This window comes from Hyla sarda, chromosome 6, assembly GCF_029499605.1.
Source record: "Hyla sarda isolate aHylSar1 chromosome 6, aHylSar1.hap1, whole genome shotgun sequence".
NCBI lineage: Eukaryota > Metazoa > Chordata > Amphibia > Anura > Hylidae > Hyla > Hyla sarda.
The window spans coordinates 220813886-220841365 of NC_079194.1; the positions used below are offsets into that span (position 1 = coordinate 220813886).

The 27480-nt window shown below is 46.2% G+C and overlaps 1 protein-coding gene across 1 annotated transcript in view; it reads right to left on the reverse strand.

Annotated features, from left to right (window-relative positions):
- The window catches only part of NUP160 (nucleoporin 160), an 89945-nt gene that overhangs the window by 47563 nt on the left and 14902 nt on the right, over positions 1-27480 (reverse strand). Inside the window, exons 2-12 of the mRNA XM_056526587.1 lie at positions 27072-27180; positions 14572-14782; positions 13488-13707; positions 13325-13400; positions 11181-11295; positions 10922-11080; positions 10250-10327; positions 6540-6643; positions 6160-6244; positions 3983-4051; positions 3768-3851 (exon numbers count right to left, since the gene is read on the reverse strand). Of these exons, the coding sequence (XP_056382562.1) occupies positions 3768-3851; positions 3983-4051; positions 6160-6244; positions 6540-6643; positions 10250-10327; positions 10922-11080; positions 11181-11295; positions 13325-13400; positions 13488-13707; positions 14572-14782; positions 27072-27180 (1310 nt within the window). The remainder of the gene's footprint in view (positions 1-3767; positions 3852-3982; positions 4052-6159; positions 6245-6539; positions 6644-10249; positions 10328-10921; positions 11081-11180; positions 11296-13324; positions 13401-13487; positions 13708-14571; positions 14783-27071; positions 27181-27480) is intronic.

The following is a 27480-nucleotide window of genomic DNA, read 5'->3' on the forward strand; positions in this document are numbered from 1 at the left end:
TAGGCAGGCATATGTCTACTACCTCCATTGCACAAAGGAGTATATTTGCAGATTAGCAACTGAGGTTCTAAGTCTACAATGGGACCACAGATAGGAGTGAGAAATAAATCATTTTACTCAGGTTCACCCGCACTATAACCTTATGTATTAGATTTAGTGTGGCTGAACCAGCTGTCAGTTTCCTTTAGGAGATGGAAATACACTTCTGTTCAGGTCACATTATTAAACCACTTGATTATTAGCTTTTTTTTTTGGAATGGATGTCGGGGGCCATGTGCGTTTACAATGCCCCCATGGTGCCAGAACAGTGGACTCCCCCACATGTGACCACATTTTGGAAACTACACCCCTTAAAGAATTTAATAAGGGGTGCAGTGAGCATTTACGCCCCCACAGGTGCCGGATAGATCTTTGGAACAGTGGGCTGTGCAAATGAAAAGTTAAATTTTTAATTTTCATGGACCACTGTTCCAAAAATCTGTCAGACACCTGTGGGGCATAAAATGCTCACTGTAACCCTTATTACATTACGTGAGGGGTGTAGTTTCCAAAATGGGGTCACATGCGGGGGGGGGGGGGGGTGGAGTCCCATTGTTCTGGCACCATGGGGGCTTTGTAAACACATGTGGCCTTCAGCCCAATGGCGCTTCTTCTCTTCTGAGCATTGTAGTTCGCCCGCAGAGCACGTTACATCCACATATGGGGCATTTCCATACTCAGAAGAAATGGATTACAAATTTTGGGGACTTTTTTTTCCAATTTTTCATTGTGAAAATGAAAAATTTAGGGCAACACAAACATTGTAGTGAAAACCTTTTTTTTCCTTCTTCATTTTACCATCCATCTATAGCAAAAATTTGTCATACATCTGTGGGGTGTTAAGGCTCACTATACCCCTTGTTACGTTTTGTGAGGGGTGCAGTTTCAAAAATGGGGTCACAAGTGGGTATTTATTTTTTTGCATTTTTTTCAGAACTGCTGTAAAATCAGCCACACCTGTGCAAATCACCAATTTAGGCCTCAAAAGTACATAGTGCGCTCTCACTTCTGAGCCCTGTTGTGCGCCCCCAGAGCATTTTACGCCCACATATGGGGTATTTCCGTACTCGGGAGAAATTGTGGTACAAATTTGAGGGCCTTTTTTTCCCTTTTACCTTTTGTGAAAATGAAAAGTATGGGGCAACACCAGTATGTTAGTGTAAAAATATTTTTAAACTTTTTTTTCTTTTTTTTTACCACACAAACAGGCTGGTGTAGACCCCAACTTTTTCTTTTCATAAAGGGTAAAAGGAGAAAAAGCCCACCAGAGTATACCCCATATGTGGCCTTAAACTGTTGCCTTGAAATAAGACAGGGTTCTGAAGTGAGAGAGCACCATGCTCATTTGAGGACTAGATTAGGGATTTGCATAGGGGTGGACTCTGATGCAAGCGTTACACTTGTCTCCGCTACCAAAAATATTGTACGCCAGTGATTCCCAAACAGGATGCCTCCAGCTGATGCTAAACTCCCAGCATACCTGGAGAGTAAGTGGCTGTTCGGAAATGCTGTGAGTTGTTGTTTGGAACAGCTGGAGGCTCCATTTTGGAAACACTGCCATACAAGATATTTTTCATTTTTATTGGGGGGGGGGGGGGGGGGGGGAGGTACAGTGTATGGGTGTTTATATGTAGTGTTTTACCCTTTATTTTGTGTAGTGTTTTTAGGGTACATTCACATGGTCGGGGGTTTATGGAGAGTTTCCCGCTAGGAGTTTGAGCTGCGACGGAAAATTAGCCACAGCTCAAACTTGAAGCAGGAAACTCCCACCACTGACAGAACATGCATGCTGGGAGTTGTACTTTTGCAACAGCTGGAGGCACACTGGTTGGAAAACCTTGAGTTAGGTAACAGAATCTAACTCCGTATTTTCCAGTGCGCCTCCAGCTGTTGCAAAACTACAACTCCCAGCATGTATTGATTGCTGAAGGGCATGTTGGGAGATGTAGTTATGCAACAGCTGGAGGCACCCAACTACAACTCCCAGCATGCCGAGAGATGTTTGCCGTTTGTGCATGCTGGGAGTTGTAGTTATGCAAGATTTAGAGGACCACAGCTTAGAGACTATCGCACAGTGATCTCCAAACTGTGACCCTCCAGCTGTTGAAAAACTACAAATCCCAGCATGCCCAGACAGCAAACAGCTGTCTGGGCATGCTGGGAGTTGTAGTTGTGCAACATCTGAAGGGCTACAGTTTAGAGACCACTGTATAGTGGTCTCCAAACTGTGGCCCTCCAGATGTTTCTAGGCAACAACTTACCAGCAGGATCGCAAAGGAGAGGATCGCCGCCTGCCGCACCAGGAAGAGGATAGCAGCCCGACGCACCAGGATGAAGATCACCGCCCACCGCCGATCGTTGCCGGTAAGGAACCTCCGCCGTCGCTGAAAGGACAGTTCCCCCGCTCTGCCCGGACTACCGTGGGAACACATTTCCCCCTCAAATCTGCTATTGGTCGGTCGCTTCTGACCAACCAATAGCAGGGATAGGTGGGGCGGCACCCCTGCCACCTCACTCCTATCCCTTCAGGGGAATAGAGAAAAAGACACCCCCCGATCCCCCTTATTTTCTGGGCCACTGGAGGCCCTTATGACCCAGAATAGCCGCAGATCGCCGGTTTGAATTTATCTCGGGATGCCCTGGGTCCTTAAGGATCGGGGATGCAGGGCGAACCTGTACGCCCTGCGTCGCCAAGAGGTTAACAGCATACAAAATTACTCATGTCTCAGAATTTCCCAGGTTGCAGTGCGTTGATACCTGACATCACAAGTCAGGTGATCAGAGGGAGTCTGTCCAACTTCAATAGGTGTTCTTTTTTCCTTCAATCTGAGTTCATTTTGCAACAGCTGTAGGCACCCTGATCAGGAAACACTGGTGTATTGCATTGAAGGGATCACAGGTGTGTTTCAATGGGTGGGGTGGCTGATGTGTGAGAGGGAGGAAAGTGACCTCATACTTACAAACATGGAACTATGGGCTGTGTAGTTTAGAGAACGAAATTCAACAGGAAATACCCAGTTCTGGCAGGTAGGTACTACTAAAATCACCTTATGGTGGATAACACCTTTAAGTCAGGTTTTAGCTTGGTGACTTTAAGGGGCACTCTGCCTGCATGCATAAGTTTTTTAAACACCAAAAATCCATTTGTTTTGTGCATCTGTAGCATTCTCCCCTACCATGTTGGAAACACTACTTCCTGGTAGGTCAGTTGCTCAGTACTACAATTCCCAGAATGTATTGCTTTCACAGCCCTGCTACAGCCCAGAGCTGTTGCAGAACATTGCTTAGAACAGTCAGCAGTACCTGCTGTACTCAATCCCTCTGCTCTTCTGGCTGTGGCATTGTTCAGCACAAGGTAGCATGCTGTAAACACACCCCATTCTCCCTAAGTGTTCCAATAAAGATAGGTGAGGTAGGCTGTAGGGCTGGTCAGAGGCAGTCACATCACTCAGGGAAGGAAGGGGGGGCTGTATAGTGGGGCTTGAGCTCAGAGACAATCCAGCCACATCTCCTGAGACACCACAAAGAAAATAAAAAAGAACTATACAACTTCCTGTCAGGGGTAGGAATACCCAATTAACTGTGTATTACTCTATCAATGACAAGAGCAACAAATAGCACTTTTACATCTATTAGATAAAGGGATTACATTTCCTTAGACAATAAATTTTTTTTTACTGCACATTAGGAAAATGTTTTCCAAAAACCTTCAATATGGAGAATCTCACCTCATTTTCTACCATTACAGTGACCTCTTTCTTCATTTCTTCCCAGGACAGATCTTGCAGCTTCCCAGTGCCTCTGTGATAGATCTTTCAGTAAAACAACACATGAATATTAGACGTTCCGAAGACATTATCAATGCAAGCAGATCTAAATTCTGCTTTAGTGGTACTTGATATCTTAAGTTATTTATTAATAAAGGAAAGAAAATAAGACTTGCCTGTAGTGCTTTCAGAAGAGCAGCAATGGTAAATCTTCCCGGGGAGAACAAATACTCCAAATAAGTTTCCTAATATCAAAATATAACACATGTAAACTATACATTTCATAGTTTTTAAATAAAAAGCCAGCAATACATGAATTAAAAGCAAGGCATCGCCAAGACTATTCTAAGCATATTCTATTAGAATAAAACAGAACATTTATGGCAAAAACTTCTGCAACTAAAAACCTAATCCACTGCCATGCCATGTGTGATTATACCCTTAACATTAAAAATAATGGGCCCAACGACGAACTACACATCTCCTCCCAAGTATAGACCAAGGTAGAAGAAGGATGTGAAACCATTCATCAGTCAAGCACCTTAAAAGGGGTACTTCACCCCTAGACATATTATCCCCTATCCAAAGGATAGGGAATAAGATGTCTGATCACGGGGTCCCGCTGATGGGACCACCGATCCCCTTGCAGCACCCGGTGTTCTGAAAGTTAATTTCAGAACGCTGGGTTTTGGCTGCCATGTTCATGATGCCACGCCCACTCGTGACATCCCACCACACCCCCTACATTCATGTCTATGGGAGGGGGCATCACAACCCCTCCCATAGAAATGAATGGAGGGTGCGAAGTCACAACCACAGCCGCCCAAACCCAGCATTCTGAAAAGAACTTTCAGAATGCCGGGTGTTGTATGGGGATCGCGGGGGGTCCCACACGATCAGACATCTCCTCCACTATGCTTTAGATAGGGGATAAGATGACTAGGGGAGAAGTACCCCTTTAACAAACAGCATGGCAAAGAATCATTTTGTAAGGGTGTCAAACATTTATACAAAAAAATATTATGCTCCCAAAGATTCATAACAAATTCCACTTTAATGTGCAAAAATAGTAAAAGCAAATAGAATCTATTAACTACAAACAGATGAGTAACTACTCAACCTCTATAAAAAAGAGCGTGCATGCTCAAAACATGTCTAGATCAAGGCATGCTAAGAATGCAAAAGAGTACCGTATATACTCGAGTATAAGCAGAGTTTTTCAGCACGATTTTTCAAGTGAACTCTCCACCCGCAGTGGTCTTCAACCTGCGGACCTCCAGAGGTTTCAAAACTACAACTCCCAGCAAGCCCAGGCAGCCATCGGCTGTCCGGGCTTGCTGGGAGTTGTAGTTTTGAAACCTCTGGAGGTCCGCAGGTTGAAGACCACTGCGGCCTTCGACATCATCCAGCCCCCTCTAACCCCCTTTAGTTCTGTACAGTACTCGCCTCCGCTCGTCGCTGGTCCGGTGCTGCAGCACTGTCCGGTGAGGAGGTCGTCCGGTGGGATAGTGGTTCCGGGCTGCTATCTTCACCGAGGAGGCCTCTTCTAAGCGCTTCGGGCCCGGCCCCAGAATAGTCACGTTGCCTTGACGACGACGCAGAGGTACGTTCATTACCAACGTCCTTCTGCGTCATAGTCAAGGCAATGCCTCTATTCTGGGCCCGAAGCGCGGAGAAGAGGCGCCCCCGCTGAAGATACCAGCCCGGAACCACTATCCCACCGGACGACCTCCCCACCGGACAGTCCTGCAGCACCGGACCAGCCGCGAGCGGAGGAGAGTACTGTACAGAACTAAAGGGGGTGAGAGGGGGCTGGATGATGTCGAAGGCCGCAGTGGTCTTCAACCTGCGGACCTCCAGAGGTTTCAAAACTGCAAGTCCAGGCAGCCGATGGCTGCCCGGGCTTGCTGGGAGTTGTAGTTTTGAAACCTCTGGAGGTCCGCAGGTTGAAGACCACTGAGGGCGGATAGTTCACAAGAGGATGACGACAAGAGGATGATGAAGGGGGGGTGTGGGATGATGAAGGGGGGTGGGGATGATGACAAGGGGATGATGATGAGGGTCTGGATGATGACAGGGTGATAATGATGAGGATGTTAATGACGGGGGTCTGGATGATGACGGGGGGGGGGGATGATTTATTTCCCACCCTAGGCTTATACTCGAGTCAATAACTTTTCCTGGGATTTTGGGGTGAAATTAGGGGCCTCGGCTTATACTCGGGTCGGCTTATACTCTAGTATATACGGTATATTTGAGTGTTTACTGCTTTTAAAGGTATGAAATAAAGCTCTAAATATCAAAAGAGCTGGATCAACATTTTCTTTTTTTCTCAATGAGATGAATAACTAACCCTGGGATCTTGTTCATCTCCAATGTTAAGTTCTTCATCCGGCAACTGATTGATGAAAACTTGGTTCCACTGCCCAGCTTGATTACTAAAAAACAAAGAGTATTGTGTTATTTAATACAACAATTGCCGACTGTCTGTGGACCCATACAAGTGAATGGTTGCACAACAGTGGATTTCCTGCTGCAGGAAACCTGGCGCTAGTTATGAGTGTATGAGCTAAAATTTCAACTAATGATAGTGAAATGTTCTGCCAACTGTTGGTTTAGAACCAACATTTGTTTGTTGCAAGCTAGCTGCACAAATTTGTGATCTTATTGATGTGTTGTCCCTGGGTACCCCCTAGAGGAAAAAAATAAATAAATAAAAAAAAGTTTACTTACTGTTCGAAGTTAATACGTTTGACAATGGCTTGGCTTTCCTCATCAAGCCACAAAGCCCAAATATCTGTGGTTGTCAAGGTAAACATAAAATCCACCAAGGTTCCCTGGAACAATAAAAATATAAAAACATTCAAAATAGCTCAATATAAATGTGTGTAAAATCAAAGCAGCTCTCGAAAGGTACAGATTCTCTTTACAGTAGAGGTCCAGCTGGTGTATGAAGTATGAAAAAAGTAGATTTTTATGCTTATCATAAAATCTCTCTCTCGGAGGATCAATTGGGGGACACAGAGACCGTGGGTATATCTTGCTGACACTAGGCATACAAAAAGAAGTCGGCCCCTCCTGGCAGGATATACCCCGCCCACTGACTCTGAGCTAATCAGAATACCCTACTCAGAATCAGGCAGAAGACTGAGCCACTGCCGCCTGCGACACAAACCGGCGTCAGCTGATGCAAAGGTGAGCACCTGGTAGAATTTAATGAAGGTGTGCAAGGATGACCAGGTGGCCACCCTACAGACTTGTAAGGCCGATGCCATATTGTGGAGGGCCCAAGAAGCCCCAACAGAACGCGTGGAATGTGCAGTAACCCGAAAAGGTGTGACCTTCCCTTTAAGACTGTACGATTCCGGCATGGCAGAACGACTCCACCTTGAGATGGTCGCCTTGGAAGCCTCTTGAGACGACCCTCCGGAATCACAAAGAAGGAATCACCCTGCCGAAAGGAGGAGGTGACAGAGAGATATATCCGGACAGCCCGAACAACATCCAGACAATGTAAGGAACGCTCCTTAGAGTTGGATGGAGCCGGACAAAATGAAGGAAGAACGATCTCCTCGTTCACCTGAAGAGAGGAAAACTACATTGGGCAAGAACGAGGGAGGCGGACGAAAAACCAGCCCGGAGAGTCTCCTAATGGAGGTAATCGCAATGAGGAAGGCGCGAGGAGAAGAGTCCCGGAGAGGTTTGAACGGAGCCTCCCTCAAGGCACTAAGCACAAGGTTGATATGCCAAGTAGGGGTGAGACACCTGTATGGCGGCGCTGCATGGGCCACGCCCTGCAGGAAGCTGCGGACATGAGAATTGTAAGCCAACAGCCGCTGAAACAGAAAAGAAAGGGCTGACACTTGACCCTTAAGAGAGAAACGGACTGAGCCTCGCACCACCGGAAATAGGCCCGCCAACTGCAATGGTTAATCCTAACGGAAGAAGGCTTATGTGCCCGAAGCATGGTGCAAATCACCCTGGTAGAAAAACCCAAAGTTCTCAAAAGCGCGGTTTCAACCACCACGCCGTCAAATGCTGCAACAGTACATTGGTGTGGCAGAGGGGACCCTGGAAGAGCAGATCGGGACGAACTTGACGACGCAGAGGTATGTCGGCGACCAGCCGAATTACGTTGGCGTACCACGCCAGTCTGGGGCTACCTGAATGGTGGAGATGCCCTCCGCCTTGAGTTTCCTCAGTACCCTGGGCAGGAGAGAGAGGGGAGGAAAGTGGTAAGGAAGGCTGAAGGATGATCACGGGATCATGAGGGCATCCACTGCCAGAGCGTCGCTGGACTTCGCGACAAAGCAAGGAACCTGTCTGTTGCGGCGAGACGTGAAGAGATCCATGTCCGGGGTTCTCCAAAGACCACAGATCTGAGCAAAGACCTCTAGATGGAGAGACCACTCCTCCGGGGCCGCAGAGGAGCGGCTGAGAAAGTCCGCTTCCCAATTCTCTACTCCCGTGATGTGGCTCGCCAAGATGGAGGAAACTCGAGTCTTGGCCCAGAGAAGAATCCTGGAGACATTGGCGTTGAAATACACCACTGCCTTGGTCTAAAAGAACGACCCTGTAAGAGCCTCTCCCAATGGAGGAGGCAAAAGAAAAATGGGGCTGCAAGACCAAAATGCCCGGTGGTTTCACCTGCTCCACCATGCCCACTTCTCAGGATGTCCCCCTGGAACGTGCGGTGTCTGCCCCCCTCCAGAGTGGGTTTCTTCCCTTTCCCAGTCGATCTCTGACCTGGCTAGGGTCTCTAGGTCCGTGGTTTCGGCCTTGGAGTGGCCTTTCCTGCGCACGCCCACCAGGGAGGTGGGCGTGCGCAGGAAAGGCCACTCCAAGGCCGAAACCACGGACCTAGAGACCCTAGCCAGGTCAGAGATCGACTGGGAAAGGGAAGAAACCCACTCTGGAGGGGGGCAGACACCGCACGTTCCAGGGGGACATCCTGAGAAGTGGGCATGGTGGAGCAGGTGAAACCACCGGGCATTTTGGTCTTGCAGCCCACGCAAGAATAGTAGATGATTAGGGACGCGGTTGTCTGTCTGGGGGGGGATCAGGTCTGGGGTCGGACATAGGCGCTAGTAGAAATAGTCAGCAAATAAAATGGAGCACTCTCCCCCAGGTCCTGTGTCCCGCAGCTGGAACTGAGAAGCAGGCTGTAGGTATCCTGAAACCGGAGCTGAAGAGGCAGGCAACAGCTGAAGCGATATAGTCCACAGAGCAGGAAGAGGAGGAAGGGGAGGAGCAAACTGCACTGTCCAGAGGAAGTGGCCTTCGCACCAGGATGGCCCATTGGAGGTGGAGAGGGAGGAGTACAGAAGATGACCCCCCCCCCCCCAAAGCGCAGAAAAAGTATTGGCCAGCAGCAGGAGGAGAATGAAAGCTCCGCCACTGCGCCCGAATGCGGGGAGGGGGGTGGAGCCAAGTCCCAGACCAGGCCGCAGCCTCAATCATCTATCCGCCGCGCGACCTGCCCGAGGAGCTGGATAAAGTGAAAGTAAAAGAGACGGCTGTGCAACCGCAGCCCAGCTGACAGGAACTGCGGTCAGCGCATCGGAGAGAGAAATACAAGCTGCTGTGGCCAGGAATAGTAAGCAATGTCGGGGTGGGGAGCTGCCCCGCGATTCCCGGAGCCCCGACAATGCTGATAGTACGTGCACTACTGTCCCCAAAAGAATAAATGTTGAAAAATTCCCCTGGGGCCCCAGGTATAAGGAGCTCCAAAAAAGGCAAGGTGGGGGAAATATACTCACCCAAGATGTCAGCCGCCAGCTATGGTCACCGGCGTCATGTCAAGCTGAGACAGCAGGACGAGCGGGAAGGATAGGGGGACCCGGACCCAAGGTGCAACCACAGGAGCTGGCCTTTGGGGGGGGGGGGGGTTTGAGGGATTAACTGTGCACACTATGCCCCCTGTCCCTTAGCCACATATGGGGGAACAGGTAGCGCCATGCCCATTAGCTCAGAGTCAGTGGGCGGGGTATATCATGCCAGGAGGGGCCGACTTCTTTTTGAATGCCTAGTGTTAGCAAGATATACCCACGGTCTCTGTGTCCCCCAATGGAGCCGGCCGAGAAACTGCAAATTAGCTCTGCTTCAGAAGAAATAAAAAAAAACTGTCCAGCTAGTGCCACCTATAGGTGTAGCTACAATGTAAGCTAATGTTCAACCTATATGAGAGCCTTAAAAGTTACTAGGGTTAGCCAATAGCCGGCCACTTGTTCTTTTCTGATGAGATGTAAGCACCCCAATAGAGCTTTTTATAGATCTAGCACTTTTATTTCTAGTAATGTTTCATTGCCTTTTCTTAGGTTAAACATTGACTTTCAGGGTAGCAACCTATAATAAAATTTTCAGCCCACTGGAGACAAGCTAGTATGCAAACCAAAACAGACGAGAAAAAGGAACAGAACTGCTAAGAATGATTGCCTACTAACCTGGTTTGAGAATAAGGATGAGACGTGATCCAAGCTGTAGCAATTGCTATCCGCAGTTACCAACTGGAACACACAAAACTGCAAGACAACAAATGAAAATAAAATAATTTTGTAATATCTCTTTCTTGTAGTCTTCCATGTGGGATACAAGATACTAAGGGGTATAGGCACCGACACTAAGAGAAAAAAGGAAGTGACTCTTCCTGAGAAGTATATACCTGCCCACTAGCACAGAGCTGGAACTGAGGGTTTAGAGCCCATCTATATTATTGACTGTGCCATGGTCGTATAGGGAGGGATGTCTGTGTTACCCAATGTGCCCTGGAGTCCACTAACTAAACATGAAAGAAGAACTGGTCTGGAGAAACCAGACCTGTCTTTTTCCATCTGACTAAAACTGATTATCTCAGTATCAGTGAAAAGTCATATCTTGCTTAGGAACAGTCTTCGTGTCAGCAGCCTAAACCCCTGGTATTCAGTGTTCCTAACGAAATAAACGAGAAATAAGTTACAACTACAATCTATATCTAAATATGGATGATGCATTTCCAGCAAAATTATCTACAACAACAGAATGGCTTAAACAGTTTATTGATAGAAAAGTCAGAGATAAAAAACAAGTCTACCCGATGACATTTTATCCCTACTACAAATGAAAAAATATATATATACCTGTCCTTGTCTGGGTGTGTGTAAGTACACCCCAAGATAGAGTCCTATAGATGTTGAGTGTGCAAGTCTTAATTTGTGCCCAACTCCTGGGATCTGGCGCATCTCTTTACTAACTGGCACAAATTCCAGCATATCAGATTCCATAAGGCACGTCTGGTCCTGGAATTTACAAAAGAAATAAAAGAATATAAGTGGTTTTCTACATGCTCCCACAATTACATAATCTTACACTAAAATAACTGTTACAGGAAATATTTACCTTGTAAGACCACATGCGGAGTTTATGATCCTGACACAATGCAAATATGAAAGCGTCATTTTCAAGGCAGTGAACTGCGAGACTCACAGGGAGATGAGCAGGGTCCTGATCTCCTCTACAGACATGAAGATAAAGACAATTAGTCATTATATACATTACATGGTTTAACATATCTATACACCCCAAATACCTTTGTATCTGTAAAATGTGATAGACAAATGCTTGTCCAGCTGACAGCCATCCCCCCACCTCCCCCCTTACATGTGCACTCTCGGTTTGGTTTTCAATATGGAGAGGAGAATAGACCAATACCATATGCATATGTCCATGGATAATAAAATGGTTAGGAACTGAGATTTAGCATCCTTTCTTTCCCAGACATAATGGCCCTAAGTGGGGTGTAGTTTTCCGTGTGTTTTCTTTTTTTCCAAGACATTTTTCCACAATATTTACTAAGGGTTTCCCTAAATTTTTTATTTTATTTTATTATTTTTTTTTTTTAACAGATTCTCTCTTGCTGTCTATCCAGCTATGTGCACTGTGCTTATTTCATGTCCTTTTAAAATGTTTTATATTATGGATTCTCAAAGTTTTGTACATCTCCATACATTGGCTGTTGCTGAATATTTTTGGTGTTAGAGTCTATATAGTCAAACTCCTAAGAATTATGACTGATGTAATCACCAAAGACAGACATAAACAGTGCAATGAAGAGCTATGGCGACCTTTAATGGGTTGGCTTTGGTACCATTCCTCCACTTATTTAGTCTTAGCTGCTTTTCACATGCCTGAAGCATGTGGCCCTGTGAACCACTTAGTGGCCTGTATCCCCATCAGCTTATTATTGTAACGGCAGTCATGTCCCGCCTTAGCAACTGATTGCAGACGTGATGTCACAGGCCTGCTCAGCTAGAAACGCATGTTTTGTTTTTTTATCACCCCTGTATTAGGGATGTCCCGATACCATTTTAATTCCCAATACTGATTACCAATACTTTTTTTTCTCAATTAAATTTAACATATTTTTTTTCATTTAAACTTTTTGAGTCTCCTGACATAAGCCTCTTCTGAAGACTGGAAAAGCTGGTGACAGGGAGAAGGTAGCCCCAGCCAAAAAAATTAAGTGCCCGAAGCACTTAATTTTTTGTTTAAGACCTTAAACAAAAAATCCCTTATACTCACCTCTTGCATCTTTCATCCTCTGCTCTGGTGTAGGCAGAGTGACTTCACTCCTTCTGCGCCAGAATAGAGGTCAGGCGCTAAACCTGACCCAGGCCACAACTCAAAGCTGTGGCCTACATCAGGAGCGCTCGCTGGCTTGGCGCTCCAAGACAAGTGTACTGCTGCTAGCAAACAGATTAGAGAGTGGGCGGACAGCTGTCTGAATCAACCACTTTTTAACCTGCACAGAGAGTTCGGTGGGCCTATTGCACCTTCGTGGCACCTGCCGGCCAGGTATCGGATTAGGTATAGGGAACATTAGCACAAGCAGAAGTACTTGTGCAAATGCACAGTATCGGTCCTGATGCCAATACCAGTATTGGGAAATCCCTACACAGTATGATTAAAGGGGTTGTCTGAACCACAGTCCATTGACTTAAATTCCACTGCACTGGCTGCTTAAGGGGAAATGTTGTATTACATAGCAGGCTTCAAGTTAGGGATAGCCTCCTATGTGCAGCAGTCTTTGTCATTGCCTAAAACAAGGTGTAACTCGGGGTCATATCGGGTCATATGGGTTAAGCCTGGCTGAAAGAGTGTGCTGTATTCTCTCACAGTATTGTGCCTAATGTTATGCTACAGAACAACTTAAATGGGGTCTCCAGAAGGTAGTATTTAAAGTTTAAAAAACAGTTAAGCCTCATGGAGGCTGATGTAAATTTTGTCAACATGTAAGCAATTAAAGAAATCTTTTAAGCCCATACTGGAGCTATGCAGAATTATCCAAGAGACTGTACCTGCTTTCACTAAAATATTAATGTAAAAAAGCTCTAAAGTACTGTGCTGGGTATTTCAAAACTTCTTTACGATGGCTATAGATGAGGCACAGCTTACAGGCAAAGAGCCAACTTATTACCAACTGCAAAGCTCCTAGAGGCACCCATGACAATAGGCATGTGAAATAGATAAGCAGAGGTACCAACCTTATAACTGTTGGTATGAAACCCTTTAATAGTCTCCTGACCGACATTTGCTTCAATTCCACCACAGTCACCGCTCCTAAGGGAACAGCCATTTGATTAATCTTAAACATAGACTTTTTCTGATACACCTAAATGAACAGGAGCACGGCATGCACTTCAATACCTGCAACACCACAGGGGGGCATCTTGACAACAAGGATCCCACCAGAGGTAGAAGGGAAAGCAAAGAGGGTCTCCCCTTCACTGCTTAACCAGGCTGCGGTGGCAGTAGAGCTCTGTGAACGTCCAGGCTGTGGGATCACATAAGTGTTTGCAGGGTCGCTGTAGTTCATCTTTCCAACATCAGTAAATATGGACTGCATCTGACTCTCTGTAATAATCTCCTAAAATCATGCCAAGTAGAAAGTATACATTAATAGCTAAGTAAAAACTGGGAAAGCTGAATACGACAAATCTGCATAACTAACCATGAATATTAAAGCAGCACTTTTTGGTTGAACTAGTTTTACATGACAGGCATAAAGCTAAGGGTTCCTATCCACAGCAACCAGACCCCAGCTGTCACACACAAATCACTCATACCCATGTTCCAGCCCTTTGGATGTTAAAATTAGGGACCTAACAGAAAATAGGGAATTTCACGCTGCTTGCTCATTATAACTAATTCCTAACTTTATGGCTGGGATGCCTGATGCCTGACTTATAGGAATTTACTTAACAGTTCAGCAACGGAAGACATTTCTGCATATAAATGTTTAAGACAATGTTCACATTTGAGCAGCTCCGATGTGTCAAATGGTGGGCATCTTTGTTGCCTAAATGAATGGCCATGCTTCGCCACTGCTTTATTCCCTATCTATGGGACCTACAAAAATAGCGAAGAACTGTACTCTGTTATTAAACGTACTATGGAGAGCGAATGGAGCAGTGGCTAAGCATGCCCGCTGACACTCCATTTACTCGGGGGACAGATCCCTATCCCTTATCTTGTGGAAAGGGGGGTAAGCTTTAATCCTGGGATGGCCCCTTTAAGCAATAAAACATAGAAATGTGTTTAAGTCCACTGATCAGTTCCTGTGAGCTGCCACTCATCAGTTCCTGTGAAAGACTGCTATGATCAATTTTGTTATTGCAGTTTTGTTACCCCTAAGATATACGAAAAGTTTGTGTCTACAGTACTGTCTGAGCTGCTGCACAACATCATTATGCATCCCAGAGCTTGGCTGCTCAGGGCAGGTCATACTTACACTTCTATATAAGCGTGAGGGATGAGGGAGGACCAATCTGTGAACGGTCTGATTTGTCAGGATCAAGATGATCACGTTACTCTGTGTCTCACACACATGGACCCCACCAGGAAGGATGGAACAGTTGAAGATTTTGAGGCGAATGGCATTATTTAACAGGTTAACATCCAAAGACTCCTCCACTAGTTCTAATGTGTCACCATTTGAAGTCCTAAAAAAATTAAAAGAAAAAAAGAACTGTGCCTTAAACACTGAAAAATATCAGGGCTTAGTTACAAACAAGTAAGAGTCAAATGAAAGCATAATGGGTGACAGAGCTTAGCTACTAAGCCTGTGGACACTGACACTCTTCACTCACAGAAATTACCGTAAAATTCCTGTATTTTTTTATTTTTAGCATCCATGATGATGATTTCCCCCACGCCCCAAGCTACCTGAAAAGTGCCAGACATCGAGGAATCTCTGGGTGAGATGCCAACCAACTGAAGGTTTACCTAGGCTCCCACTGTGATGCCAAATCCACCATCTAGGATACAATGATCTCTAGATCAAGGCCTGCTCTCCCCTTATCTAAGCTTCAGTGCTCAAACAATTACAACTGCTAGGAATCCAACAGCAACAGCTGCTCTGAGGTACCAGAGAGGAAGCACAGCATCAAACTGCATCATTCCGGGTTCTAGCAGCGCCTAGACAGACCTGATCTCCAAATCGACGGCCAAAGGGGGTGGTGGCTGACACTTTGGGATGGCTCCGACACAGACCTGCACTGCTGTTTGCTTCCTCAACACACAGACCCCATAACCAGCTCTGACGGCAGAGGCTCTGCTGATAGGTACACACAGGACACTGGACACCAGCCTAGGGCTACACGGCCATCATCCTACTTAAAAGGGGTATTCCGGATTTATACATCTTATCCCCTATCCAGAGTATAGGGAATAAGATCTATGATCGCAGGGGTCCCACCGCTGTGCAGCCCACCGGCATTCTGTGCTGGGCGCTGCTTCCGAGACAGGGACATGATGTTACGGCCCCTAGTGATGTCACGTCCCTGTCTTGGAAGCAGCACCCGGCACAGAATTCCGGGGGGCTGCAAAGAGATTGCGGGGTCCCCAGTGGCGGGACACCTGCGATCATACATCTTATTCCCTATCCTTTGAATAGGGGATAAAATGTATAAACCCGGAATACCCCTTTAACCGCTACATGGCAGCCCCTTGCACTATTTTCTCCTGTGAGGGACAGAAACTGGATAATTTGACACTTTACTACCTACACTTGGTTGAAGAAGATCTTTCACAAAGCCACTCACAAATAGAAAAAACAGAAACATGGCCGCACATCCACAACTTGCACAATGATCTACTTGCTTCTCAGCATAATTTAAAAAACTAACAGGTTGATTGTGTAGGTCTACAGCCTGGTGCAGGTCTACAATTTTGTTTCTGGTGTCCTTCGACAGCTCTTTGGTCTTGGTAATTTTGGAGTTTGGAGTGTGACTGTTTGAGGTTGTGGACAGGAGTCTTTTATACTGATAAAAAGTTCAAACAGGTGCCATTAATACAGACCGGCGAATTGCAGCGATTCCAGGTCAATCGAGTCTCTGGTGACTCGGGAAAAAAAGGGTGAATGGGGCTGTCCGAGAAAGCCCCATTCACCCTTACCCAGTAGGTGTGAGGTGGCACGGGTGCCACCTCACGATCACGTGATTGATTGGTCGGAATGAAAGACCAATCACTGCCCTACTGGACGGTGATCAGGGCCGGCGGGGGTCTCTTACCTCTCCCTGGTCCGGCGGGGGTCCCGGCGGCAGCACCGGTCCTGGTGGCAGGATACAGCAGGAGGTAAGGTCTGTTCCCCTCCTGCTGTTGCTTAGCAACAACTCAGCATGCACAGTCAAAGGGCAAGTTGTAATTGGAACTCCAGCTGTTGCAAAACGACAACTCCCAGCATGCCCTTGGGTAGCCTGTGCATGCTGGGGGTTGTAGTTATGCAACAGCTGGGAGGCACATTTTTTCTATAGTTTTCTATGAAAAAGTGTGCATCAAGCTTTTGCATAACTACAACTCCAAGCATGCACATACTACCAAAGGGCATGCTGGGAGTTTTAGCAGTGTGCCTCCAGCTGTTGCAAAACTACAACTCTCAGCATGCCCTTCGACTGTCAATGCATGCATGCAGTTTTGCAAAAGCTGGAGACACATTGGTTGTAAAACAGTTTGTGTCCTAACTCAGTGTTTCGCAACCAGTGTGCCTCCAGCTGTTGCGCTGAGAGACTGTACATGCTGGGAGTTCTAGTTTTGCAACAGCTGGAGGCATACTGGTTGCGAAACACTAAGTAACAAACTGTGTTGTGCGCCCAATGTGCCTCCAGCTGTTGCATAACTACAACTCCCAGCATGTATGGTCTCTGTCAGTGCATGCTGGGAGTTGTAGTTTTGCAACAGCTGGAGGTTTACCCTCCAGGGTACATTCACACGGGAGGGGGTTTACAGCGATTTCTGCAGCAAGTTTGAGATGTGGCAAATTTTCCACCGCAGCTCAAACTCCCAGCAAGAGACTCTCAGTCAACCCACGCCCGTGTGAGTGTAGCCTAAAAACACTACACAAAATAAAAAGTAAAACACCACATATACCCCTTACACAGTCCCCCATAAAAAATAAAATTAAAAACATCTTGTACGGCACAGTTTCCAAAACTGAGCCTCCAGCTGTTAAAAAACAACAACTCACAGTATTGCCGGACAGCCACTGACTGTCCAGGCATGCTGGGAGTTTTGTAACAGCTGGAGGCACCCTGTTTGGGAAACACTGCCGTAGGGCATTTTGATGGTGGATGCAAATCCCCAAAATAGGCCTCAAATGCACATGGAGCTCTCTTGCTTTGGGAGCCCTGTCGTATTTCAAGGCAACAGTTTAGTGCCATACGTGTTGTATTTCGTGGGGAGAAATTGCGTTACAAATTTTGGGGGGCTTTTTCTCCTTTTACCCCTTATGAAAAGGTAAAGTTGGGGTCTACACCAGCATGTTAGTGTAATTTTTTACACTAACATTCTGGAGTTGCTCCATACTTTTAGTTTTCACAAGAGGTAAAAGGAATAAAAGACCCCTAAAATTTGTAATGCAATTTCTCCTGAGTACGGAAATACCCCATATGTGGGTGTAAAGTGATCTGCGGGCGCACAACAAGGCTCAGAAGTGAGAGCGCACCATGTACATTTGAGGTCTAAATTTGTGATTTGCACAGGGCTGATTTTACAGCGGTTCTGACATAAATGCAAAACAAATACCCATATGTGACTCCATTTTGGAAACTACACCCCTCACGGAACATAACAAGGGGTATAGTGAGCTTTAACACCTCACAGGTGTTTGATGAATTTTTGTTAAAGTTGGATGTGAAAATGAAAAAAAAAAAAAAAAATTTTCACTAAAATGCTAAAATTACCCTACATTTGTGATCGGTGGCTCAAATGCGTAGCGTACCTACCTAACAGCCTAACCACTGATATACAAACTAACAGGCAGTCTGAGTTGTGCCATATACTGCCGCGTGTAGGTACACCTGAATAAAATAGAGGGCAAAACTTCAATATTTGAAACAAAAACGCTTTATGAAATAAGACAACATTACAAAACCAGAAACTGGAAAGCATGGGACCTTCCAGACTTTGGATAGGGGATGGGCGCATGTATGAGCTAGAATTCAGCGACTCAAATTACGAATCACACGAGCTGGCATCCCCTGACGTGACGCTAATGAGGTGGCACCGATGCGAAGGGGGTGTCCAGATATCACAGTTGAGTCACCCCCCAAAGCCTATCACTGAAATGCGTACTTTAACGAATTGCGGAGTGGTGAGAGCAAAACCTCAGAATAATAATAACGGCTGCGACCTACTGGCTCCCTGGCGTGTGAACAACAGGTCACGTAGCAGACGAACCAGGCACTACCTATGAAATGAAATGTGGAAAAGCAGCAGATGGTAATGCCTTGCCCGGGTAACGATGTTTTAGTAGCGCTCAACTCAAGCTAATAGTGATTGGAATTCCATATCAGTTGGCTCAGTCTCCAACAAATATCATTTTACGTTTTACTAGAGAACTCACCAGGTCTGAGGAAGCCATAGTAACCCAGAGATAAAGCTGCTTTCCAACACAGACTATCTTTGTAGCTGAACGGGGGTCCTGTCTAGAACATCTACTAACTGTCTGAACGAGTCGGCCGACAAAGGCTGACGGGAAGAAGGCTTGGATCCTTAGCGCACCTTTCAGCGCCGCTTTAATTGTATCGAATGAAACAAGGAGGCCAAGTCGGAATGTGCCAATGAGATGTGGAGCTGAACCACCGCTAGGTATGACTTAATCGTGCTTGATGAAGAGAAGAGTGGCAAAAACCCAATAAAACCAAGTAGGAAAGTAAAGTGTGTGTGTAAGCTCCTCCGAGTACATGTTACAAACCAAACCCTGACCGTATGCTTATCCCAAGTGCATATGTACAGAAAACATAACTACCTAGTCGTCAACCTAAAACCGTGTTAGGTTGTGACTGTAACCGACCTGTGGACGTGACAGGTGATGACACCACTCATGCGGTAAGCCTGATCATGACACTCAACCAATGTATAACCAAAATAATGATCAACCTGAAGCTAAGACAGCCCAAACTCCAAATGAAATCAAGCTATTTGCATGACCCCGATGCTAAATGACCTTGTGAGAACACATAAGATTGTCGTCAACCCGAAGCCGTGTCGAGTAGTAACTGAACCGACCTGTAGACGTGACAGGCCTGAAAACTCAATTAACTATGAAACAAAGTATCACCACCAAGCCGCGACAGATCGTAACCATGATTGACGTATATACGTGGCCCCCGATGCTAAATTAACTTGTGAAAACACATAACATTGTTGTCAACCCGAAGCCGCGTCGAGTAGTAACTGAACCGACCTGTAGACGTGACAGGTCTGAAAACGCAATTAACTATGAAACTAAAAGTATCACCGCCAAGCTATACCTGTAGCCTGAACCAACTGCTACCTAAACACAACGTATGTGATGACACTGTCGCCAACCTGAAGCCGTGACAGGTTGTAACCGGACCGACCTGTAGACGTGACTGGTCAATCCGCAATTGAAAACCTCAACCAAAGTAACGTATGTGCTGAATGTATATGAACATGTACCGAGTATGAACACCGTAAGCGTATACCAAGCATAACTCCTTGGCACATATGCTGCACATGACACTGAACGTGGGCCCGGCAAACCAACCAGACCATGTGTTGATCAATAATACCCAGACCACATGTCCAAACCAGACACCTAGACCGTATACACCGACCAAACTATATGAGAGCCTGTGCCGCACAAACTATAAGAACGCGAGCTGGAATGAACTACACGAGCGAGTGTATGCACCAATCAAATATGTACATAACAATAACTACTAGCAGAAACATTTAACAACTTAACCGATTACCAGAGCAAGTCCACGGAACAGACTAAGTAAGTGAATGCACAAGACTTTATGAGCGAGTGCGCTTGGCAACTACATAAGCGTAAGCACAGAACAAACTATTTGCGGGTATGTACAGGACTAACTGAGTGAACGTATGCCAGAACAAACTATGAGTGTGTCTGCATGGGCTAACTAAGTAAGCGTATGCCGAAACCACTATGCGCACATGCATAGAACTAAGTGAGCATGCCGAGAACGAACTGTGTGCGCGTATGTACAGCATGAGTCTATGACCGCAAAGAACAAGCTATACGGGCATATGCACAAACGAACTATGTGAACATGCAGGGAACAAACTATATGTTGGTATGTATGCAACACACTATGTGAGCACCTAACAATTATGTGAGCGTATGCACCGATCAAATTGTATGCGCGTGTGCAGAGAACGAACCATACGGACGCATGGCCGAACCACTGCACGTGTCCACCGAATGACCTGTATGCATAAGCGAACTACATGCACAGAACGAACTGCTTAAGTGAACACCCAGAACAAGTTATATGGGCGTATGCACAAAACTATATGGCCTCTAATAAACTGGGCAACTGTCCAAACCAACTGGATGAACATATGCACAGGACAGACTATATGAGTGTATGCACAGAAACCCTGAGCGTATAACCGAATGAACTAAATGTGTGTACACGAACGCCCAGAACAAACTATATACGTAAGCCCGGCCCCACTATACACAGATATGTACGGAACAACTATGTGCATATGTATAGAACTGTGCTGTCTAACAGCTATGAGTGACTCAACCAACAAACGTGATGAACCTATACTCAGGCCAACTATATGCGCAAATGCACAACCAAACTGCATGTGCGTGTGGCAAATGACAACCGATAACCAATACACGCATGCAGTAATTCTATGACCACGTACCCATGCACAGAACAACACTACATGCGCTGTACGAGCACACGCGCGGAACAAACGCTACAAGCGCAAGAGCCGCACAAGCACCGCATGCACATGACGTATGCCACGAGCACATGAACAGCATGGTTCTCATGAGCACATGTACAATACAACCGTACGAGCCTGCACAGTATAATTCCTACGAGCGAGTGTGCAGCACAGATCCTACGAGCCCGTGTACAGCACAAATCCTACGAGCGCGTGTACTGTATAAATCCTACGAGCGCATGTACTGTATAGATCCTACGTACAGCATGGATCCTACGAGCGTGTATAAATCCTACAAGTGAGTGCACAGTATGTATCGAGCGTACAGTATATATCCTACAAGAGCATGTACTGAACAAATCCTACGAGCGTGTGTACAGTATAAAACCTGCAAGCATGTGTACAGTATAATTCCTACAAGCGTGTGTACAGTACAAATCCTACGAACGTGTACCGTACGAATCCTACGAGCGCGTGTGCAGAATAAATCCTACAAGCACGTGTGCAGGATGATCCTACAAGCCTGTGTACAGTATAAATCCTACAAGCGTGTGTACATTATGAACCCCACGAGCGCGTGCACAGAATATATCCTACAAGCGCGCGTGCAGCACAAACCCCACACGCACGTACCAGTGTGCACAGTTTAAATCAGCAAATGCGTGCACAGTATGGATCCTACGAGTGTGTGCAAGTGTTTGTACAGTAGGAATCCTATGAGCGAGTGTACAGCATGAATCCTACAAGCGTGTACAGTATAAATCCGACACACGAGTGTACAGTATAAACGCTACCACCGTGTGTACAGCATAAATCCTACAAGCGTGTGTACGGCATAAATCCAACAAGCATGTGTACAGTATAAATCCAACAAGCGTGTGTACAGTATAAACCCTACCAGCGTGCATACAGCATAATTCCTACAAGTGTGTACAGTAAAAATCTAACAAGCGTGTGTACAGTATAACTCCAACAAGCATGCACAAGCGTGTGTACAGTATAAACCCTACAAGCGTGTGTACAGCATAACTCCTACAACCGTGCGTACAGCATAATTCCTACAAGTGTGTACAGTATATATCCAACAAGCGTTTGTACAGTATAACTTCAACAAGCATCTACAAGCGTGTGAACAGTATAAACCCTACAAGCGTGTGTACAGCATAAATCATACAAGTGTGTAAAGTATAAATCCAACAAGCGTGTATACAGTATAAATCCAACAAGCATGTACAAGCGTGTGAACAGTATAAACCCTACAAGCATGCATACAGCATAAATCCTACAAGCGTGTGTATAGTATAAATCCAACAAGCATGTGAAAGCGTGTGTACAGTATAAACCCTACAGGCGTGTGTACAGCATGAATCCTACAAGCATGTACAGGCGTGTATACCGCACAAACACTACAACCGTGTGTACAGCACAAACGCTACTACCGTGTGTACAGTATAAACTCAACAAGCATGTGTACAACATGAAACCAACAAGCGTGTGTGCGGTATAAACCCCACAAGCGTGTGTACAGCATGAATTCTACAAGCGTGTAAGGCATGAATCCCACAAGCACCTGTAAGGCCCAAATCCCACAAGCGTAAGGCACAAATGTTACGAACGAATAAACAGAAAAATGCCATGAGCGTAATCAACGTGCGCGAGTGCATGAATCGTACAAATACCATGAGTGCATGTACAGAATTACCAGCGCCCATACTACATGCGCCTGAACTGCACCAATGCTACCAGTGCATGTGCCTTGACAAACACATGAAATACCCTCCTTGTGATCAGGAGGGCCGTGTCGTAAACCTTGAATAAACTAAAATGTGTACGTATATATACATATATAATCATATACATGGAGCCAATTAAGGGGGGCGTGTGCAAGGAACCAATTATATGGTCGTATGCGTAGAATAATTATAGGGGGGGGGATTTCCCTTTTTTTTTTTTTGAGCCTGCACAGATCAACTATATGACCGTGTATGAGGAATAAATTATAAGAGTGTGAACACCAACATACTACATACTATGTATGCGTAGAAAATGAATCGTGTGCTCGGCATAACTATCTGATCGTATGCGTGGAAGGAATGACCGAGCAGAGCAGTCGAGAGTGTGCTGGCATATATTAACCCCTTATAGTAAAATGCAGAGCTGAGCAGCCAGAGAACGTGTCGGCATGTAATTAACCCCTTGTAGTAAAATGCAGAGCTGAGCAGCCAGAGAATCGTGCCGTCATATAATTAACCCCTTGTAGTAAAATGCAGAGCTGAGCAGCCAGAGAATCGTACCGTCATATAATTAAACCCCTTGTAGTAAAATGCAGAGCTGAGCAGCCAGCGAATCGTGCCGTCATATAATTAACCCCTTGTAGTAAAATGCAGAGCTGAGCAGCCAGAGAATGTGCCGGCATGTGACTAAACCCCCCCCCCCCCCTTCCCCCGTTGAGAACGAACCCGGTAACCAACACACACAATATACACTACATAACCATGACAGGTGGCGGGGGTATGATGATAGCCTATAAGCTCCCCGATACCACAACAGGGGCCAGTACCCTGGCAGAAAACCCTAAGGTGACAGCACCGACCCGGCTGTAGAAATGCCGGTAACGTACTGCCACGCGGGTTCGTGGGGGAGCGAGGACTCGCGCAGCCATCCCAACACAATAGCCGCAGCATGCCCCCGTCACGGGTCCCACTGCCGGAGGTGCCGTTCCAAACCCGCCGGAGGAAGAGAACGGGCCACGTGTCCCACTGTTAATGAAACCGGGGCCGGGGCCTGGCCGAGGGTACACCCCCGGACTCCGGCTTACCTCCGGAGAGGTGGTTGCGGAGAAACGCCGCCACCAAGGCCAGCCCCGGCCACTTACCCGTACCGCACCGCCGGAAACAGCTTCCGGTCAGCTGACTGGTGTGTCAGTTGACCTCTCATCACGTGAAGAACCCGCGGCGTACTGTGCTAGGGGCACCGCGGGTTCTTATAGTGATTAACCCCGCCCCCTCTCACAAATACAGGCTAACTGCGTTAGCCTTCACACTTATCATTCTCACAAGGGAGAATAGGAAAAAAAGCCCCTGAAAATTTGTAGCCCCATTTCTTCTGAGTAAGAACATACCCCATATGTGGATGTTAAGTGCCCTGCGGGCAAACTACAATGCTCAGAAGAGAAGGAGCGACATTGGGCTTTTGGAGAGAGAATGTGTCCGAAATTGAAGGCCATGTGTGTTTACTAAGCCCCCATAGTGCCAGAACAGTGGACCCCCCACGTGACCCCATTTTGGAAACTACACCCCTTACGGAATGTAATAAGGAGAACAGTGAGCATTTACGCCCCACAGGTGTCTGACAGATTTTTGGAACAGTGGTCCGTGAAAATGAAAAATGACATTTTTCATTTGCACAGCCCCTGTTCCAAAGATATGTCAAACGCCAGTGGGGTGTAAATCCTCACTGCACCCTTTATTAAATTCTGTGAGGGGTGTAGTTTTCAAAATGGGGTCACATGTAGAGGGTTCCACGGTTCTGGCACCACAGGGGGCTTTGTAAACGCACATGGCCTCCCGACTTCCATTCCAACCAAATTCCCTCTCCAAAAGCTCAATGGCGCTCATTCTCTTCTGAGAATTGTAGTTCGCCCGCAGCGCACTTTACATCCACATATGGGGTATTTCCATACTCAGAAGAGATAGGCTTACACATTTTGGGGGAATTTTCTCCTATTACCCCTTGTAAAAATGTAAAACCAGCATTTTAGTGAAAAATAAAATAAAAATTAATTTACACATCCAACTTTAACGAAAAGTTGGCAAACACCTGTGGGGTCTTAAGGCTCACTGTACCCCTTGTTACGTTCCTTGAGGGGTGTGGTTTCCAAAATGGTATGCCATGTTTTTTTGCTGTTCTGGCACCATAGGGGCCTTCCTAAATGCGACATGCCCCCCCAAAAATCATTTCAGAAATACTCTCCAAAATCTCATTGTCGCTCCTTCCCTTCTGAGCCCTCTACTGCGCCTGCCGAACACTTTACTTACACATATGAGATATTTCATTACTCGAGAGAAATTGGGTTACAAATTTTTGGGGCTTTGTAACCGCCCTGCCCCCTCCCATAGACTTGTATTGACGGGGGCGGGCCGTGATGTCACGGGGGCGGAGCCGTGACATAACGATCCTCCGGCCCCTGTAATCTCGCTCTGCGCAGTAATGATAGCGGGGTGCTGCAGCAGCTATCCCCAGCAGCAGGACCCCGGCGATCTGACATCTTATCCCCTATCCTTTGGATAGGGGATAAGACGTCTAGGGGCGGAGTACCCCTTTAAGGTGAAAATGGGCTGGGTCCTTAAGGGGTTATAATAAGGATGTCCCGATACCATTTTTTTTTTTAAAGACAGAGTACGAGAATCGATACTTTTTATTTATTTTAGTTTTTTTAAGTACTCGCCAATACCAATTACCAATACTTTTTTCTAGTGTCATGTGGCGGATTTTTTCTCCTTTTTTTTTTTTCTCTTTAAAGGGGTAGTCCATTGGTGAAAAACTTATCCCCTATCCTAAAGATAGGGGATAAGTTTGAGATCGCAGGGGGTCTGACCGCTGGGGCCCCCTGCAATCTCTCTGTACGGGGGCCAGGCTCTCTGGCCAGATAGTGGGTGTCGACCACCGCATGAAGCGGCGGCCGACACACCCCCTCAATACATCACTATGGCAGAGCCGGAGATTGCCAAAGGCAGCCCTCCGGCTCTGCCATAGAGTTGTATTGAGGGGGCGTGTCGGCCGCCGCTTCGTGCGGTGGTCGACACGCCCCCTTCCCGGGGGCTGCCGGGGCCCCGTACAGGAGATCGCGGGGGGGCCCCAGCGGTCGGACCCCCCGCGATCTGCAACTTATCCCCTATCCTTAGGATCCAAAACATTTAAAATGTAATATCAATAATTAACTCCAAACAGAAAATCTGTAATCTGAGCAACTATCTGATATCTAAAGGGAGAGGAAAAATTATTACATAAAATACTGAAGTTAGCCCCCATGGCCAACTTGAAATCATTTATCGAAATTAAAGGGGTATTCGGGATTTTTACTATTATTTACTTATGAGCCACTGATGCAAAGTTATATAAATGAAATCAACTTTTATTACCTTTTCAGCGGTGGATTGTATCTTTTTTATGTCACATAGGCAACCCCTCATAAACCACCTGATCACAGGGGGCTTGACTGCACCTTGTCTGTCAAGTAAGCCCCTGATGACGTGTGTGTACATGGTGACGCAGTGAATGCATTCAGCACTGTCACTGCACATCGCACATGACACCCACCAATTCTAACAGTTATCTTACTACTAAAAGTTGTCATTTACCCAGTATGTTAATGAACATTCTGAAAAGTCAGTTTGTACGAATTAGATGAGCACCCATACAGAATGCCATATAAATGATGTAGGATATAACCTATTTTATATAATTTGTATATAACCCAAGGTCTAAACAGGATTTAGCTATACTTAGCAGGGAAGTATTGTAAAACACTGTGCTCCCCATCTGACCTAAGAAGATACAAAGAGGTTAAAGGGGTACTCTGTCCCTAGACATCTTATATCCTTTCCAAAAGATAGGGGATAAGATGTCTGATTGTGGGGGTCCCCAGCGGCAGGACCCCCACAATCTCACCTGCAGCACCCACTTGTCATCAGCTGCAGGAGCGAAGATCGCTCCGTGTCTGATGACTTACAATACAGGGGCGGGAGTATGGTGACATCACGGCCCCGCCCCTTGTGATGTCACACCCCGCCCCTCAATGCAAGCCTATGGAAGGTAGCTTATGACAAGTGGGTGCTGCAGGTGAGATTGCGGGGGTCCCCAGAGGCAGGACCCCTGCAATCAGACATCTTATCCCCCCATCTTTGGACTTACGGTACAAGTTCTTGAGTTGGTCTCTACCCCAGCTAAAGGAGGTAACTGGGATAAGATCTTGTTAATATATATTTGTATCCACATGTGGCGAGCAGGGTGCCACATAGATTGTCTCAGTTTAATGTTACAAGATTAGAGCTAACTCACCAATAAAAGAACCGATTCCTCGTAGTGGAGAGGAGACTGCTGCTTTCCTTGTAGTAATATCCCCCTGCACTCTCACCATATTTGAAGCCACCTATCACAGGAGTGACATCTGCAATTAAAAGAGACATTTATTTGAATCAGATCTTTTTATTCAAGTTTAACATTTTTATACAGAAAAAACAAACCCCGTTTCCCACCCAACCAGTGGCCATGACCCAAACACTACTTGTCCAAGGAACTAAAGCGGAACACAATCTACTTGTCCCTCAAGAAAATCCACTTGTCCTGGTAGATCAAATAATTTCCACCAAAATAGTACGATCCCCCCCACTAGACCACCAGGGATGGTTATAAGATCCCTTTAGACACTGCTGTCAACTTAGACAGCGGTGATCTAATGGTTTAATAG